This window comes from Megalobrama amblycephala, linkage group LG21 (assembly GCF_018812025.1).
Source record: "Megalobrama amblycephala isolate DHTTF-2021 linkage group LG21, ASM1881202v1, whole genome shotgun sequence".
NCBI classification, from domain to species: Eukaryota; Metazoa; Chordata; class Actinopteri; order Cypriniformes; family Xenocyprididae; genus Megalobrama; species Megalobrama amblycephala.
In genome coordinates, this window is record NC_063064.1 from 20550567 (window position 1) to 20570166 (window position 19600).

General features: G+C 39.3%; 1 protein-coding gene across 2 annotated transcripts; it reads right to left on the reverse strand.

Moving 5' to 3' along the window:
* Positions 1–584: 584 nt before the first annotated feature.
* Positions 585–18542, reverse strand: LOC125257024 (protein STRUBBELIG-RECEPTOR FAMILY 8-like). Of its 2 annotated transcripts, XM_048173432.1 has the most exons (13): positions 18062–18542; positions 17854–17937; positions 17720–17755; positions 7604–7701; positions 4561–4869; positions 4430–4465; positions 4271–4293; positions 4048–4162; positions 2982–3125; positions 2621–2813; positions 2284–2416; positions 1518–1634; positions 585–1371 (listed from the first exon to the last, which is right to left on the reverse strand). In XM_048173432.1, exons 5-12 carry the CDS (start codon positions 4562–4564, stop codon positions 1581–1583), a joined length of 702 nt encoding a protein of 233 aa, XP_048029389.1. In that variant the 5' UTR covers positions 4565–4869; positions 7604–7701; positions 17720–17755; positions 17854–17937; positions 18062–18542; the 3' UTR covers positions 585–1371; positions 1518–1580. The 2 variants fall into 2 exon arrangements, with proteins under 2 accessions (XP_048029389.1, XP_048029390.1); XM_048173433.1 differs by lacking the exons at positions 4048–4162; positions 4271–4293 and having other exon boundaries at positions 589–1371; positions 17854–18538.
* Positions 18543–19600: the final 1058 nt, after the last annotated feature.

Consider the following 19600-nt stretch of genomic DNA (forward strand, 5'->3'; position numbering starts at 1 on the left):
GCATTTCCATTCCATCCACATTTGCAGAGGCTAATGCACTATACCAGCTACTGGCTGAGTCATGGACTTTGTAACTGCTTATCAAACAAAATCTAAATATAGATGCCAAATGAATAAAAAATGCTGCAAAGATGCAACACCTTTAATGATGTGAACATGAATTCCAATAAATAGTTAAACATTCATTTTAAGTTACAGCTTTTTTGAAAAAAATTTTTTTTTTTTTTTTTGTTTATCTGACAGTCAAGTCAAGTGACCTGTTTTTTGAATTGCATAACAGTTGTACATTTGTTTTATAGTAATATATTGGTGTTTCACATTGGAACAATATCCATTAAGCTGACATGAACATAACATGGAATTTTGTGCTAAGTTTTGTACATTATCCTGCACTCACTACCTATAGCAGTGGTCTCAAACTCAATTCCTGGAGGGCCACAGCTCTGCACAGTTTTGCTCCAACCCTAATCAAACACACCTGATCCAGCTAATCAAGGTCTTCAGGATTACTATAAACTTCCAAGCAGGTGAGTTGGAGCTGGTTGGAGCTAAACTATGCAGAGCTGTGGCCCTCCAGGAATTGAGTTTGAGACCACTGACCTATAGTAATGAGCAAGTAATGTATTGCCGTTTCACATCAGAACAGTATCGATTAAACTTACATCATGGACATACCATGAAATTTTGTTAACTTTTGTACATTATCCTGCACTCACTGCCTAAAATAAGTAAAGTATGTCAATGTTATTGGTATATTTGGTTCAAACCAAAAACAACAGTGTTAAAGAAAGAAGGGTTGTGACTAGAAATGTTAACATTTTACCAACAGTAGTATTTGTAGTACAAACTGAAAAAGAAATGTTACATTGTCCATGTAACTGAGGAAAAGTCCAACCGATGTCAGGTTTTGCATTTGCATTTTACATTTACCATTTCGTAACCGTAACGGCTCTTGAAATCTAGCCCCTCCAGTGTTTTAATGGAAGGCACCACAGAGGAAGCTTCAGGCCTGGCTGCTGCATCATAGTGCAACATTTGATCAATAAACCTGTACTTGTCATTTAGGTGTTGCAAAGCATGTGGCGGCACCTTTGTGGCCATTAGACCGCACGGCTGTCTTTGGTTTTTGACTGTCCATGGTGCTGTTTTGGTGAAAATCTCTAGGTAAGTTGCTCCTAAGCACCAAATGTCAGAGCTTCTAGAAGCCTGTTCGAACTCAACAAGGCATTCTGGGGCCATAAACCGAAAGGTCCCACCCATTGGCCCTATTCTTCCTCCAGTGAGTCTGCTTCCTTGTCGCAGTACAACTGTGTCTCTAATGTTGGCAAGCCCCCAGTCTGTGAGTACAGCCTTTTTGGAGAACTGGTCGATCTGTTAAGAGTAACAAAATAGTTTTTAAAACATTACAATTATATAGTTTCTTCATATTTTTAAAGCCAATATCCTCATTTTAAGCTTACTAATAATTTTGGTTAGTATTAGGAAAAACTAAAATATTATATAAATGTATATCTTACCAAAACATTGGCTGGCTTTAAATCTTGATGGATTACATTTTTTTTTTTTTTTAATGGATGTACTCAATGGCCATTGAGATGTCCCAGGGCAACAAAATAATTGTCATCTCCTTCAAGCTAACAAAAAAATAAAATACAAACTGGAATCACAAACTTATGAAAGGGTTGTACATTTCACCAAAGAGAGGATACACAAACAAAACAGCAGAACCTTCACAAAAATTGACCACAAATTCAAACTACCACATACACAGTAAGAGACAAGTTTGCTAAGGTTATGTTGTCTCCTTTGATTTGATTTGCTTTACATGTGTTATTGTTTTTCAGTTAAGAAAAGGTTGTCATTGCCTGATCAGAACCAACAGGTGGACACAATGTAATCGGCTATGACAAAGTTATTTAGAAATAATAGTGGATTACTGATGTGTGCATTATAAAAGGTTTCAAAGATAACTTTTTTCAGCCTGGTTTAATAGACAGGGCTTAGATTAAACTTAATTGAACTAAGGCCTAATTGTGGCTAAATTTAAGTAAGGACATTTAAGTAGCTTTTTTAAACATGCTTTAAGAAAAAAAAAAAAAAAACATTACTGGTGTGCATCTTGAGACAAAACAATGGCACTGACATTATACTAAGATATGTCAGTGTAAGTTGCTTTCAGTTAAAACAGCTCAAACATGCATTTTAGTCTAGGACTAGTTTAAGCCTGGTCTGCGAAACCAACAATTTTTCACAAATGTTACATGAAAGTGATTTTTTTTTTACCTTAACACAAGAATGTTCATTGTGTAGTGCATCATCCAGGGTTGCACCATGTATATACTCATTTGCCAGGAGGAAGGCATTGTCCGTACGGGCTGCAGCCATCAGTAGGACAATATTGGGATGGCTCAGTTGCCTATTAAGCACAGTGAAGTGTATCAGGCATTTAGTAAATTATCAAAACGCTATGCACAGCCAAACCGTTACAGATGACAACAATATAACTAAGACAGTAAAAATGCATTATTTGGTATTCCCAACTTTTCCATTCTTCCCAACTGTTAAAACTGATATAAGATTCAAATTAAAATGCATATTTAATTAATGATGAGAATCTTACAGTGAGACAAGAATCTCATGCTGGATGTCTTGGTCTGGAAGTCCTGCTGTGCCATACAGAATCTTTTTTATGGCAGATGGGGTGCCCTGAAAATAACCTCTATATACTTTACCAAATGCACCTTCACCCAACAGGCTCTCTTCATTGTAATGGATTAGGGACTCGTCCACATATGGCAGCCGCGGAACATATACTATGTAATAAAAGATTGAAAAAAAATATATATATAAATTTTATGCATTTAAAATATAAATATTTTATGCATTTAACATTAAATAATCTATCCACTATAAACAAACAAAATAAACAAACAAAAAAAAATACTGCAAACTTATAGGTTTTGATTGGCAATATAACTTACGTGACGGTAATACGGTGACAACATTGGATGACACATAAAACACTTGATTTTGGGGACAACCGTCTTCATCTACAGATTCTATGCCTTCGTTCATGGGATTCTCTGCAAGAATTTCTGGAGGTGTGTAACCACTTGCATTTTGCTCTGAAAAATCAATCAAATCCCATTAAAATGAACATCATGCCATGATTTACTCATTTACTCTTTTCTTATTTCCACGATGCACAAAACAGAAAAAAAGTAATAATTTAATAAAAGTAATATTTATATAATTTTCTACACAACGACAGTTCATTCTGACCACAGATGTCAAGCTCCAGAAACCACAAAAACTAGCCATTTAATATACATTTAAAATTATGCAATATATTTAAAGTATTTTGGGGACAGTTGCACCAGTTGTGTGAAATTTAAAACTATTTGTGGTGTAAACAGGCATTAGGTTTTTTGCGCTACTAAATATTCGATAGTGGCAACACTAACCAAATGAAATGCATGATGTGTCAAAATTACTGTACTGTTTACAAATTTAAAAATTCTGAATCTTAAAAACAAAGTGTAACTAAATTAAATACATCATTAAGGAAAGACATTTAGTGTAATATTATAGTTTTGTATCAGTAATACACCAATTTTCTTTGTTCTTTATAATCTTGACATTTTTGGGAGCTTTGTTCAAAAGGCATATTGACATTGTTGATTCATTTTGTGTTGTATCAAAATAAGGACCTGTTTGAATATTCTAAATGCAAAAAAGCAATTGATTGAGATTCCATTCCACACTATCACATGGCTTTGGAAGACTTGAAATCTAGTGCACAACACATGGAAAACTTTTGTGGTGTTTTTTTGGAGCTGGACAGTAATCATTACCATAAGCTGTAATTTACATCAAATTTAAATTTGGGGTGAACTACCCCTTTAAGAATATATCAGCGCTAATGAATCTCACTGTATCCAATTCTGAATTTGAATCAGGACTTGAGGATGTTTCTCTGCTTCTAAATGAATGCATGAATGTATGTATGAATGTATTTAAGTATGTATGTATGTTATCTTTCTGAACCTGGAACTGGATCAGCACTTTCTGATATCCCAGCACGTTGACCTGAACCTAAGCACCTCACTACACTTTGGTCTGTAGGTCTTCCTAAATATCTGGATCTCTTTGGTTGGAAATCCTACAAACAACCATCAAGATTATCAGTCTTATCTAAACATCCAAATATTGAACAGTAATTTTTCAGTAAGACTTTATTTACAAATATAAATTAGTAAACTTAAGTTACCAAAGATGAGTCCACTTCAATTCCTTGGAAAAGAAGGGAGCAATACACAAATAAATGAAACGCATACTAAACAATAGAATTAAATGAAAAACTATCATGAATTATAAAACATACATGGGATTTAAAATGTGTCATCAAAACTTATGGTACAGTACATACCTGATATTGAGCTGGTTTCATCAATGCAAATGACATCTGTAGATACAACATGCAATTGGTACTGTATTAAGACAATTTGTACTTGTATTAAGACAAGAGCACATTTACATATAATTTCAACATTGTGATACCCATTTCTCTACGTCCAATGTAAAATGTTCACTTCCAGAGGGTCGGGATCTCTGCCACAGATCCAAATTCCTGGTGGAACTGTTCCTTCGTCCATCTTGTCCCATCTGCCTGGCAGAGGGTAAACACACTCCCTTCTCTCTCTTTGTCTGACCAAAAAGCCTCCTGGCCAAGTTTTAGGAGTTCATCATACCCCTCAGTGCCTGTGACAATCATCTGCGGTGGTGCCTCTTCAAGGATTATTTTTTGATATCTGCCTGTTTTTTTTGCAGTTCTTGGTTTCCACTCCATGGGAGTCATTTTTTATCTTGCTAAAGAGAAATAATAGGTTGGTTTAAGTGTTAACATTCCTTTAATTTTCCCAGAAACATTTTATATACAAATCATAATGGCTAACTAAATAGTAAAATGTAACAAGACAAACTTTGATGTTGGCTTGAGAAAGTTAAAAGTAGTTTTGACAGCATTGTCAAGTTGGATGATTTTAAGTTTGAAATAGTTTTAGGTATGAAATAGTTTTAAGTTTAGTACTTTAAAAAGCTAGAATTTTGGATGGATGGATAGACCTGAATTTGGTGCTTCTAGCTTGAAAGCCCTAGGGAAAGTAGTCAGACATTTTGGTCTCAGAAGAAGTTGTTTAAATAGCATTTCAGTAATTTGGCATTTTTCAAGCCAATTTAATAATAATAAAAAAAAACTTTAGTAGATCAGTAAGTTGGCTCTTTAAAGCTGACTCAAAGTGGGGTAAGCCATATTTTATGAACGCTGTTGGATATTTGAAATCAACCCAAAACCACCACTCTCTTCATTGGTCCGCCTCCAAATCACACCCTCCAATCCTAACCACCCTGCTCCAAGTCGATCTTGGACCTCAGTCACTGCTGGCATGTGGTTGAGTGCACTAACAAAGACACTAAACACCTCATTCTCTAGTGGTCGTCAGTTTGCAGTGGTTTACCTTCACAACTATCACTAGCTGGCCACTGTTTCATATGCAATGCAAGAGTGGATGTCTGTTCATCACAGCTGATGTGCAAAAAAATAATGCTTCATGGAAAATAAAGCACAGACGATAAACAAATGATGCACGTGTGTGTTACGGTACACAGGTGGCAGACACAGATGTAAACAGGTAACGTGCGTTTATTGACACCAGTAGAGCATGGGGCATGAAACAGGTAAGCAGAGTAGAGTCAATGGATGATTAGATGATAATAATGGAGATAGTTACTGTCCTTTTCCTTTCAGATATGGAGATGTATGAACACGCTGGAGTTTGGAGATCGCTGGAGGTGACTGGAGCAGACAGGAGCACACCCAGACAAAGGACGAGGCACACAGAGGGAAGGAGACACGCTGGAGACAGGTAGGTATGGAGCGAGGAGTCCTTGAGGTAAGCATTAACAGTACTATACGCAAACGAGACCGGACATAGAATGCTGTATGTGTGTGCTCTTTATGGTGCTGCTGATGAGTGTGGTGATGAGGTGCAGGTGGCGGTGATCAGTACTCTGGGGATGGTGTGCGCTAGGATTGGTTGATGTTGGAACCTGACGTGTCTGTGACAGTGTGAAGCAAAATCAAAGCAGCTTCCGTGTCTGTTCTCAGGCCTTCACGCTTAGCTCTCTCCAGTGCTGGAAAGCTTTTCTAATACTAACGTGGTTCCTAAAGTGCTTGCCCCATCAGAAACCTTCATTCCAATGATATTCTTTTGAGCTTGTTTGTATTGTGTCTCATCTCTGTTTCTGCCGTCTTTCTTTAAATCTCTCTCTTGCTCATTCTGTCTCCTCACCGTCACAGACCTGCTAACCTTGGGGGGGGGGGGGGGGGGGGTTTACATTTTTGAGAATACAATACACAAAGCACACACACCCCCATCTTCGTTAATCTAATTTTGACTGTTAAAGGTTTTTTTTATTTGACAATTAAAAATTTCACTCCACCTGCTCAAAAGCATTTCTTAAATTCATGATTAATATTGCATTGCATAATATGTGCTTTTACAAATTGACAACCACAAGTGAATCGCATTCATATATTTAATATGGACTAAATATTTTGTTTGCAATTTCAAGTAGGCTGTATTTACATACAACTAACCTGACAGTCAAGTCTTTTATACAGGTTTTGTAATGAAAACTAGTCTAAAATTAAGAAACCCTTAGAAAACAGTAAACATTGAGTTTACATGTGATTCATTTCAAATACTTAATTTATTATTATAATATCCAAATATGATACTAAATCCCAAAGAAAAAAAAAGGGTTTCTATTTGTAACGTGCTTTGAATTATAAACAAGACAAACATTCACTGAATAAAGGTTTGCCAATACAAACATATTTATAGAAAACAGTTGACAATTAATAGAAAGTACCAATAAGAGCAAAACACATCCAGTATTCAAGAATAGGCTATCAAGAAGTTAGTCATATAACGAGGGCGGGGTTGTGTTAAACATTACCGAATCTTAAAAAAAAAACGGATGGATAATTCAAAATGTTTTCTGACAAAAAAACAAAAAACAAGCAAGAACAAATTTTAAACCAATTTTCATTTTACAATGATCTTCCCTCTCTGTGTGCACGCGCGTTTGTGTATGAAAGAGAGCTTGCGCAGCACTGAGACGGTACTTTTAAATGCATAAGTAACTAATGTGCTAGTTTTCATACAAAATAATTAGGCTATGTAACATAATTAGGTACTTTATTGATAATAATAATTAGTGTCTTTTTATTGATAGGCCATACGCATTTGTCAATCATCCCCGCTTGCTATTTGGGGAAATGAACCCAGCGCTATGATTGGTCGAACTCTTTTGAGTACTACGCGTGCACAGAGGAGTCACTGGGTTTTTGCGTAATATAGAGTGACAAATCGTACCAGCGTACTTTGAGGTCAAAATGCGTACCCGCTACGCAAAATGCGTACATGTCTGCCATCATACACCCCAATGCTGTTTGGTTACCATTTGTTGTTGGTGCTGGCCCGACTAACTTCCAAACAGTGTTTTTGAAAAATGGCTTACCCCAATTGCACCTACTAACCTTTAAAAGGGGTTTTCCTTTTTGACGAAGGGGAAACTGGCATTTCTTCACCTGTGGTTTCATTAACTGTTTTGCTTTGGTAAAAACATGTGCTGCATCTGTAATACATACATAAGATTTCTATTAAACTATCATTTTGAAATGAAAGAATTGACAACCAAGCAAACAAACAACTTGTTATAATGACAGTTGAATTTACTTTCCTTGGCACCCTTGGTAAATATTAGCAAACTAGGGTATGGAAAAATTTGTTTATCCTCTTGGTCTTTAAATCAAAATTTTCACAAAATATGTAACCATTACTCTTAATTATATATACATATAATATACAAATAATTGTGTGTATATATATATATATATATATATATATATATATATATATATATATATATATATATATATATATATATATATATATATATATATTGTTACAACCCCTTGACTCGAGGAGAAGCAACATGAATGGAGAGGCCATACAAGTAATCAAATTTGCAAAATAATAAATGTTTAATCACAAAGACAGACATAACTACATTTAAGGATTAAAATAACAAGGTTTACAAAAACATCAAGCCTTGTACTGGAGAGGACTACAACCCCTTGACTCGAGGAGAAGCAACATGAATGGAGAGTCCATACAAGTAATCAAATTTGCAAAATAATAAATGTTTAATCACAAAGACAGACATAACTACATTTAAGGATTAAAATAACAAGGTTTACAAAAACATCAAGCCTTGTACTGGAGAGGACGAGAGCCAACGGGATCACCAACTTCCAGGAGCAACAATCACGCTCCCGGCCTTTTGTTCCAACACAGCATATCCCCACCCTTGTCAACTCTCAGACTTCTTATAAGCAGCATGGTCAATCACTGTCAATTCTCCACACCTGTGTCACAGCGCTCAACCTGAAAACACACACAACATTTACCCAGAGACCCCTACTGAACAAATTAATGTACTACACCCCGTGAGTCGTCACACCTCCCTCCTAAAAACAGAGGCCCTAGAAAGAGGTACTCTGTTAAAATAGTACACCAACAAACACATGATGTAATCAGACTTAGAAATCAAATTATTGGTTACACTTACCCTCTCTCCTTCACCACCTACCCTTCATTCATCTTCACCTCTCTATGCCCTCAGGCGCCTTGAGAACACACAGAGGCGGGGCGAAAGAACGGGAGACAAGGACCAATAATAGATTACTCGTGCAATAGAGCTCGTGACAAGGTATCCGCCACCACATTATCTACCCCTATGATGTGACGAATGTCCAAGCTATAGGACTGCAAAAATAAAGCCCAACGAATAAGTCGTTGATTTGGACTATGCAAAGACTGTAAGAAGGTAAGAGGATTGTGGTCTGTAAATACTACTACCGGTCCGGAACCTCCACCCACATACACGTCGAAATGTTGTAAGGCCCAAATTAATGCCAACAACTCCTTTTCTATGGTTGAATAATTCCTTTGACACAAATTAAACTTCTTAGAAAAGAAGGTAATGGGTCGATCAATACCATTGTTATCCTTCTGGAATAACGCAGCTCCTGCACCCAACCCACTCGCATCCACCTTTAAATGAAAAGGGCGTTCCCACCGAGGTGCAGTTAAGACGGGAGCAGAACTCAGCACCAATTTGGCATTTTCAAAAGCACTTTGACAACGTAAGGACCAGTCATATGTGACCCGTCACGGAATCCAGGGACACAAGTCGGCAGCACAACTCTCGAGCAAAATGAGAAAGAAGCATTTTTTTTCAAAATTGGTGATTTTCGTTTTTTTGCAGAATCTGTTAGTTGAGATCATGAAGAAGCCTTTCCGTGTTTGAGATAGCAGTATTGGTATATTTAAAAGCGTACATTTTGAGGTCGAAATCGGCTTGTTTTTCGGAGATTCTAGCACGCATGTCATTGTCTGTGTGTATTTCCATACTGGGAAGCGTGGCTACTTATTATGCAGCGCTCTGGCCGGCTCTAGCTGATATCAAAATTCAATGAAGAACCGTGGCCGTTACACCGAAAATGTTTTGAAGTACTTCTTCGACAAGCCGGATGCTTATGAACAAGCGCTCACTGATTCTGAAGACGATCTGAGCGACGATGAAAGCGGCATAATAAGACATTACCTCTCTGGAGTCGGGTAACGCGCCAGCGCGTTTTGCAGGTTTTTTTTCACATTGCAGCAAAACAGACTTAAAATACTCCATCATATTTTGTCATAGAGACATAAGTAATATATATCAATTAAAACTATAGAATGTCTTCTTTTATTTGTGTACACTCAGAGTAAAAACAAAATGTTGTGCTTTTTGAAAAATAAAGAAAACTAACTTGATGCGTGATCTCTCATCTCCCTCTGAACGAAGTCCAATCTGATAGTTCTCAGAAAATGAACTGTAACTTAGTGAATACTAATCATAAAAAAATTATACTTATGTCTGAAAAAACGTTGAAATGTCAAGTTTTAAAATGTGTAAGTCAAATCGAAAACAAACCTTCTGTGTTTATGTAATCTGTATGAAAAGAGAGCCATGTCAGAAGTCCGTGATTCAGCTCATTATCCGCTAATGCGGCCACGCCCACGGAGCCAGCGCTATTCAGACGCAAATTCAGTCAATACATGCATTCATCGCCTCAATCGTGTATTTATTGTCTTGAAAAGTGTTTTGAATAGCCATAGTTAGCGATCTCTGGCCTCTGTTAGTCCAGTTATTTCCTGGATTGCCTATTCTTCTTTAACAGGCTTCTCAGGTGAGAACATTTCATTTCATGATTAGTGACCAAAATGATCACGGTTATCACAGAATCCTGTTCAAAAAGTCAATTCACCAAGTTTTATGTGGAAAACCAGCAAATAAAAAATAAAATTAGCATCAATATGTACTTTTTCTTTACATAAACATTAAAATAATAACATTAAAAATGATGGGCAGATTTTAAAGGAGTGTCTTGCAACATGTTATCTACAATGCACAAGTTCAAATTGAGTTTTGACAAAAAAGTCACATATTTCAGCCTCTAAATCATTTTTATAAAAGTAAAAAAAAAAAATTACTGACATTTACAATGCATTAACCTTTATTATTAATAGTATGCGGTCCATGCAGCTTTACAGGGGGTATGGCTTATCTAAATGAGATGTAAATGAGCCCTATTGTCACTCCCAGCAGGTGAGAACAGGTGAGAACTGCACAAACTTTAAAGGGGTTTTTCTCCCTCTTGAGCTTTCTTGATTGCCTACCTTCAAATGGCCACAACTTCTCCAAATATTATCAGATTTCCATGTGTCACACATCGTTGGAAAGCTTGGAGACTGCACTTTCAGAATCTGTGAATAACTCAAAATGCCCCAAAACCGACTTGTGTCCCTACTTTCCGTGACTGGTCACATATTTCTGCTTGCCCTTTAACAAATCTGTTAAAGGAGCAACCACTGTTGAGAAATTTTCACAGAACTTACGATAATACCCTATCATTCCTAGAAACCTCATTAACTCTTTCTTGGTAGATGGAACTGGGAAATTATCGATAGCCTGGACTTTTGCCCGAACAGGACACACTTTACCCTGTCCTACCACATTTCCCAAGTATACCACAGTGGCACGTGCAAATTCACATTTGGCTAAATTTACCATCATTTTGGCTGTTTCCAGACGAGTAAATAATGCACGTAACTGACGAAGATGTTCTTCCCATGTCTGACTATACACTACAACATCGTCGAAATAAACAGCACATCCATCCAGCCCAGAGATTACCGAATTCATCAACCGCTGAAATGTAGCGGGAGCGTTTCGAAGGCCGAAACTCATGCGTTTATAAGTATATAATCCCGATGACGTAGTGAAAGCACATACTTCTTGAGCACGAGTAGTTAGGGGCACTTGATAATATCCCTTAAGTAGGTCAATCTTCGTAACGAACTTCGCTGACCCCACCGAATCAATGCAATCTTCAATTCGGGGAAGCGGGAAAGAATTGGATTTCATCACGGCATTTTATTGTCTATAATCAGTGCAAAACCTAAATGTACCATCTGGTTTCGTAACTAAAAGACAAGGGGAAGCCCAACTGGAACTAGATCGTTCTGCCAGTCCATTTTCCAAGAGATACTTGACCTCTAATTCCAAAAGATGTTGTTTTTCGGGAGACACTTGATAAAATCGTTGTCGAATAGGTTTTGAATCACCGACATCAATATCATGTTGAATCATATCAGTGCAGGAAGGAATATCCGAAAAAAGCACTCGAAAACTTGTAATCAGCTGTCTTAATTCCTCACCCTTAACTGGAGATAAATGCCCAAACATACTCTCCAATTTATTTAACTGCTCAGAATTTCCGAGTCTAGGTTGAATTAAATTCTCATCAAAAATATCCTTCTCAACCCCATCTACCAAAGAACCACTTTCACCCCCTACAGCAGTCGCAACGGATTTAATTTCAGCACCTCCGTCAGCGACATTTGGTCCGGTTTGCACAAACCAAATAAGGCTTCAACAGATTTACATGGCACAGCTGAGCCTTCTTCTTTCTATCAGGAGTGGAAATCATATAGTTTTGCTCTGACAGTTTCTCTAGCACAGTATAAGGTCCTGAAAATCTCGCTGAAAAAGAAGAACCAGTCATTGGAAGTAACACCAAGACTGATCTCCCGGATGGAATTCCCTTCTTTCGGCCTTGTGATTGAACCAGGTTTTCATTTTCGATTGTGCCCTCCCTAGATTCTCACGAGCCAAAGCACCGGCACAATACACCCTATATCGGAACCCATTTACATAATCCAAAAGATTTACAGGTGGTTCAGCTTCTAACAAATAATCACGCAAAAGCACAAGCGGTCCCCTGATCTTATGCCCAAAGACTAAGTCATTAGGACTGAACCCCAGACTTTCCTGAATTACCTCACGAGCAGCGAGCAGCAGCCACGGAAGTCCCTCCTCCCAGTCTTTCATCAATTCAGTACAATATGTTCTCAGCAATTGCTTCAGCGTTTGATGAAAGCGCTCAAGGGCCCCCTGACTCTCCGGATGATAAGCACTACTTTTCTGATGATCTACATGCAACTGTTTCAGAATCTGTGCAAACATGCGAGACGTAAAATTTGTTCCCCTGTCAGACTGAATAACACGAGGAATTCCAAATATGGAAATGAATTGTTTCAAAGCCTTCACAACAGACTTCGTAGTAATATTTCGCAATGGATACGCAGCAGGATATAGAGTAGTTTGGCACATCACAGTCAATATGTAGATTGAACCAGTCTTAGAAGGAGGTAATGGCCCCACACAATCAATCGTGAGATGCTCAAAAGGATATTTCACCACCGGAATAGGATACAACGGAGCAGGAGCTATCACTTCGTTTGGGTTTCCCACCAATTGACAGACATGGCAAGTTTTTATAAAAGCAGCCACATCTCGCTTTAATCGAGGCCAAAAGAAATAATGCATCACACTGTGATAGGTTTTCTTCACTCCAAAGTGACCAGCTATGTCACCGTGTGCAGCTTTCAAAACTACCTCCCGCAATCTCTCCGGTATCACTATTTGGAACAGTGGATCGCCCAGAATTTTCTCACACGGCGTCCATTTACGAAGTAATAATCTCTTCTGTATGAAATATCCGCTAGCTAAACTTTGAATCTCAGATTCCGTTTTAACAGATTCAAACAAGGGTTTTAATTGCAGATCATTTTTTTGCTCTATAATCAAATCCTGCAGAGAAATCGACGGAGAAAGCAATGACAAATTCTTGGAAAGATCAACATGAACTTCGTCTTGGTCTTCATCCTCCTCCCTACCTTTCCCTTCCTCATCGCTCGGGTTACAGCGCAAGAACTAAAAACGTCAGGCAGTTCTTGAACACATTTATCTGATTCGATCTCGCAGACCGGCGTGACATTAACCACGGGAAACACCTCCATACCCCATACTTTACTCCCGGCCAAATTGTTTCCCAAAAAATCAAATCCACACCGTCGATAGGTAACCTTGACCTCAATGCAATTTCGACCTCTCCTTTCACCACTTCAGAATCTAACTGAATGCGGTGCAGTGGAAGCGAAAATGTCTCCAATCCAATTCCTTGAATTAGAACACTTTTACCCGTATTCGATTTTGAAGAAAACGGCAGTTTCAAATCCAATAAGAACGATTCCGATGACCCCATGTCCCTTAATATCTTAACAGGTACTTTCGTCAACTCGCCCAAAGACACAGTCCCTAGAGTTATGAACGGTTTGTAACCAGCTTGCAAAGAATCACGATCATCACTTCCATACGCAAATCCTTCTCCTACATCTGATTTGAAACTCACTGCAGTAGTCGACACTAGACCAACCGCTTTTGGACCCCCGGCTTTGGACTTATTTCGTAATACAGGGCATTCTTTTTTCCAATGAACTTTTCCCAAACAATATCTACAGGTCGAATCTAGATCGACTTTTCTAACATAGTACTCTGCTTTATTCGAATTTTTCACTACATTTCCGCTACCATTTTGCTTTTAATAGAACGAATCACCAGCGGTTTTATGAATTAAAACATATTCGTCCGCAAGAATAGCAGCCTCCGCAGCGGTCATCTCTTTATGTTCATTTACAAACATTGCAACACGCTCGGGGATAATGTTTTTAAACTGTTCTAGTACTATCAGATTCGAAAGACCTTCAAAGGTACTAACACAGTGATGTACACCACCTGTTAAAATGACTTGTTAATTCCCTAGCCACTTCAACGTGCGTTTTACGATCATCTTTCCTCCATCCCCTAAATCGTTGCCGATACGCTTCAGGGACAAGCTCGTATGCCTTTAACACCGCCTCTTTTACTATCTTATAGTTCTTTCGATTTTCTGAAGAAAGTGAGATGAAGGCTTCCTGAGCTTTACCTTCTAAAACGCTTTGTAGTAGGAGGGTACGCTCTGCATCGTTCCAACCTCTATCCTCATCCAAGCTTTCGAACAGAGAAAAGAACACATCTGGATCTCGATCATTGAATCTTGGTAATAACTTAATCATCTGTAGTAAACCTGACATTCGATTTCCACTCACCCCCAAAATTTCCTGATCGTCTAAAGGTTCAGTATTATCACTACTCAACTTTCCTTGTCCGATTAATTTTAAACGTTCCGCATGCTGTGCCAATTTCGCTTCTTCCATTTTAGTTTGCATTCGAAGCATTTCAAATTGTCGTTCTTGTTCTCACTCTTGGATTTTTAATTTATGTAATTCGAGTTGTCTATCTAATTCACATTATTTGTTTTGTATACTAAGGAGTTCTAACTGTTGCTCGAATGTTAATCCAACAGGTGCTAAGAACGCATGAGGTGTCGAAGTACCTTCAGGTATCACCTCTTCAGACTGGGTCTCTGCAGTTAAAATCAATCTCTCTTTTAATTTTTCCTCTACCGCGTCCCGAATAAGTTTTTTCTTACAACTCTTTGTTACAGCCAATTCAAAATCGAAATGTTCAGCTACTTTAAATAATTGTTCCTTTGACAGACCTCCTAATTTCTCATTCGTAGGAGCTGTCAAAAAATTCTGTTACAAATCCATTTCGGTCTGTTTCGCTATAACCCACAGAACGTTTAAACAAATAAAGTTATACTCACCCGAACCAACTGGTCACACTTTCACTGCCAGAACTCTTGTAAAGCCACCCCACACCTAACTAATAATTAAACAACTAATTATTCTCAACCCTAGTCTTCAGTACGCCCACATGCAGCTCAACTGCTAACCAGTCTACCCGCGTACGACACACCAAAAACAATAAACTAACATAACAAACAAAAATAACAAAAAAGCGTTAAGCGCTTCTTCAGCCTAACACGGGGTTTCGCATGGCTTATGCAGTCTAAACCGCACCATCTGCGCAATTTCAGTGCAACTGTCGGCCGGGTTTCTCTCGCTCTCCAGTCCAAGACCACTAATCCAAACCAAACAAAAATCCTTTTTTGTATGACACTCCCCAAACTTAGTTTCCTAATAATAATCCAATTTTGAAACCAATACTTGAATTTTCCAAATGTAGAATTATAATTAAATAATTATCCAAATAATAATTCTAATTAAAGAATTATCCAAACCATAATTCCAATTGAAGAACTATCCAAATCATAATTCCAATTAAAGAATTATCCAAATCATAATTCCAACTAAAGAATTATTCAAATATCTACAAACCCCTGAGTCAATCTCAGGTCAATCACGGCTGAGCCACCATATGTTACAACCCCTTGACTCGAGGAGAAGCAACATGAACGGAGAGGCCATACAAGTGATCAAATTTGCAAAATAAAAAAAAGGTTTAATCACAAAGACAGACTGTGACGAGCAGGGCGCGAGTGATAATGAGCGTCACCTGCGAGGCGTGCCGGCCTCGAGTCTCTCACGGAGGAGCTCCGGAGGCATAAAAGGAGGAGCGACATCAGTGAAGGACGAGAGAGGACCAGGCCTGGACTTTATGTTATGTTTTATTATGTTTGTGTGGCATTACTTTCGTTTTGTTCTTTGTTTATTTTGAATTAAAGTTACGTTGAACGTTCGCCGTATCCCGCCTCCTTCTTCCCACATCTACTGACCTCGTTACATTGGTGCCGAAACCCGGGAGGAAGGAGGGACATGCTGTCGAAGAGCCCTCGCTGCTGAGGGGGATCGCGGTGCTGCGGAGTTCGGGCAGCGCGGGAGTGTGTGTAGACCGCGAGAGGCTGCCCGAGGCGGTGGTGCTGGAGCCTTGTGAAAGGTGGGACGGAGACCCGGATGCTGTGCTCCTGGGACGAGGTGGGGTGGCTGCCGTCCTGGACCTGGAGGGAGCGGAGGAGTCGCCGCCGTCTGCCGTGGGCCGGAGCCTGCTGCCGTCTGCCATGAAGGGGAGGAGCAGGGGACGGGGGACTCGCTGCCGGCTGCCCTCAGTCGGAGGAGCCATTGCCGGCCGCCAGGAGGCGGTCGAGGATCGGGCCGTCCACCGAGCGTCCAGTGCCACCGCATGGCACCGCAAGGAAGAGCCTCCCGGCTGGCTGAGGACCGGGCGGCAGTGTGTCTGGGAACCGGACCAAGAATTTTTTTTTTTTCTTTCTTTTTCCTCTCTCCCCTCTCTCGTCCTGTCGCTCCCTTGCTTCCGTTTCCTTTCTCTCGTCTCGTCTGTCCTTACCCCCAGGTGCTGCGGCCGCCGAGACAGGCCCCGGGGGGGAGTAAGCGCAGTCGCGGGAGTACCCCCCGGCCTGCGAGGGGCGTTGGGGGTATGTGACGAGCAGGGCGGGCGAGAGCCGTGAGGGAACGGCGCGAGGCCGGTGACGCGAGTGATAATGAGCGTCACCTGCGAGGCGTGCCGGCCTCGAGTCTCTCACGGAGGAGCTCCGGAGGCATAAAAGGAGGAGCGACATCAGTGAAGGACGAGAGAGGACCAGGCCTGGACTTTATGTTATGTTTTATTATGTTTGTGTGGCCGGCAGACGTCCGTGAGGGTCTGCCGGCATTACTTTCGTTTTGTTCTTTGTTTATTTTGAATTAAAGTTACGTTGAACGTTCGCCGGTTCCCGCCTCCTTCTTCCCACATCTACTGACCTCGTTACACAGACATAACTACATTTAAGGATTAAAATAACAAGGTTTACAAAAACATCAAGCCTTGTACTGGACAGGGCGAGAGCCAACGGGATCACCAACTTCCAGGAGCAACAATCACGCTCCCAGCCTTTTGTTCCAACACAGCATATCCCCACCCTTGTCAACTCTCAGACTTCTTATAAGCAGCATGGTCAATCACCGTCAATTCTCCACACCTGTGTCACAGCGCTCAACCTGAAAACACACACAACATTTACCCAGAGACCCCTACTAAACAAATTAACGTACCATACCCCGTGAGTCGTCACAATATATATATAACAGCTCTGAATTTTCTGAAGAATGCATGACAATATATCTGCGACTATTACTCCATTATTCAGATTCAGAGGTCTATGCCATTGGACTCTCTTTGTCAGGTCATCCCACAGGTTTTAGATCAGTTTAGATCAGAATAATGAAAAGGCAAACCAATTTGCTCATATTTACCAAGGGTGACAATATTTCTGTAAGACGCTATACATTTTTCGTCTTCTTACCCATAAACGCCTTCTGATTTTTGACTGCTTTTGTTTCTAGAATGTTAAAGAGAAAAGCAAAGTATGTAGGCTAGATAGAAGAAAAGTAATTAAATACATAAGTTTTCCTATATGTAAAGATAAAAACAGGATACCTGATGTTCCTTCTCCCGCAGTATGTTCATCTCCACTTAATAAATGCTTCACTCTGGCATCAAAGCCTTTTTGAGTAAGCTCATCTACAAATAAGGCAAAGTACAAGTGAATATAACTTGCGTAAGTTTCCATGCACATGCAGTGATACAATATGTAATATATAACTACAACATTATTCAATTATACAATAAAAAGCCCATTACATACCATTATCCAGCTGTTGCCTCAGCCTGTCATAAGCTTTGAACTTCATATTTCTATTCTGAAAAAAGTTATACAATATCACATTAGCATATTACCACTGGTGGAAATGGCATTAACTGAGTGGACTGAAGTTTGGGGGGAGGGGACGTGGTACTCTCAGTTATATTTCAGATGTATTTAAATATAAAAACTTACATTATCTATAATATAGAATATATAAAACAATTAACATTTCCGTCCGTCCCCATCATTTCCAGCCTTATTATTTGCTTTTGATTAGTGTAATGCTAGCTTATTATCTGTTTTTTTTTTTGTTTTGTTTTGAAATTGTTTCATTACATAATACAATCACATTTTAATCAAGCAATCCAATAGCGCGAACACGCTTTAACATCACAATAGTCTGCCGAGTGCAAGCTAAAGCTAGCTAACTTCACGAAATGTATGTTCTGTTCTAGGGCTGCACGATTAATTGCATGAGATTGTCATGCGTGTCTCATCAGTAAAGCCGGTTCTGTGATTAGCGATAAATGTCCATCACCTGCTTTCAAATGGAGCGGCACTTAATATACAGAGCCGTAGTTCGCAGACAAGCTACGCAATATCGTGTTCATAATCGCAGATGAATCGCTTTCGATTACGAACGCGATATTGCGTAGCTTGTCCGCGAACTACGGCTCTGTATATTAAGTGCCACTCCATTTGAAAGCAGGTGATGGACATTTACCGCTAATCACAGAACCGGCTTTACTGACGAGACACGCATGACAAAAGCATGCGATTAATCGTGCAGCCCTATTCTGTTCTGTATAAAACGTAATTAGTGTAGCATTTAATTAAAACAAATAAAATATATCATGTGGGCTTACCTCCTCTGCATCCATCTTGTCCTTCTTGTTCTTCTGTTCTGATCTGAACGCGTGCATGTGACGTCACATGGGGTGGGGCAATGCGAAGCCCCACACTCCACCTGAGTTTCATCCAATGGCTGAAACGTTTTCGTTGTACGACTGAGGTCTAAGAATGTCCTAATATGAACACCGTACTGTTGATATATTTGTCTGAAATATTTTGAAACCATTTGCTCAAGTAAAAAGATTAAAAAGATTTCTTTTGCATCGCAGTAACATCAATGATCCTGATATTTTCATAAATAAACTCTTCTATCATTTGTGTTGTTTCTTTAGAAGACCATCAGATCTACTGGGAGGAGGAGTTCATGGAGTAGGTAAGCTCTTTAGTAGGTAGAATTGAGGTAAATGTTTCAGAGGTTTGTTGTTATGTGTCATTTAGAGGATTTAAGGTAACCAAAAGTCAGTTATTGAGAGTCAGGAAAAAAAAAAAAAATCATCCCTTTCTATTTTTTAATGACAGATGGGATGGCCTTGTAAATTATGCAGCGCTGTTGTACCAGCGAAGACTGATATTCTAAAACATCATAGACTGCATCATGGGACTTTTGGACACAGCCATGCCTTGCCTTGTATACATATAGACTGTCCATGCTCTTTTAAAAACTGGAGTAGCTTCCGCTGTCACATC

Coding starts and splice junctions, on each gene's coding strand:
- LOC125257024 (XM_048173432.1), bottom strand. Junction 4,294..4,429: donor TGAAACCAGCTCAATATCAG/GTATGTACTGTA, acceptor TTCTTTTCCAAG/GAATTGAAGTGGACTCATCT. Junction 1,635..2,283: donor ATGAACATTCTTGTGTTAAG/GTAAAAAAAAAA, acceptor TTTTTTTGTTAG/CTTGAAGGAGATGACAATTA.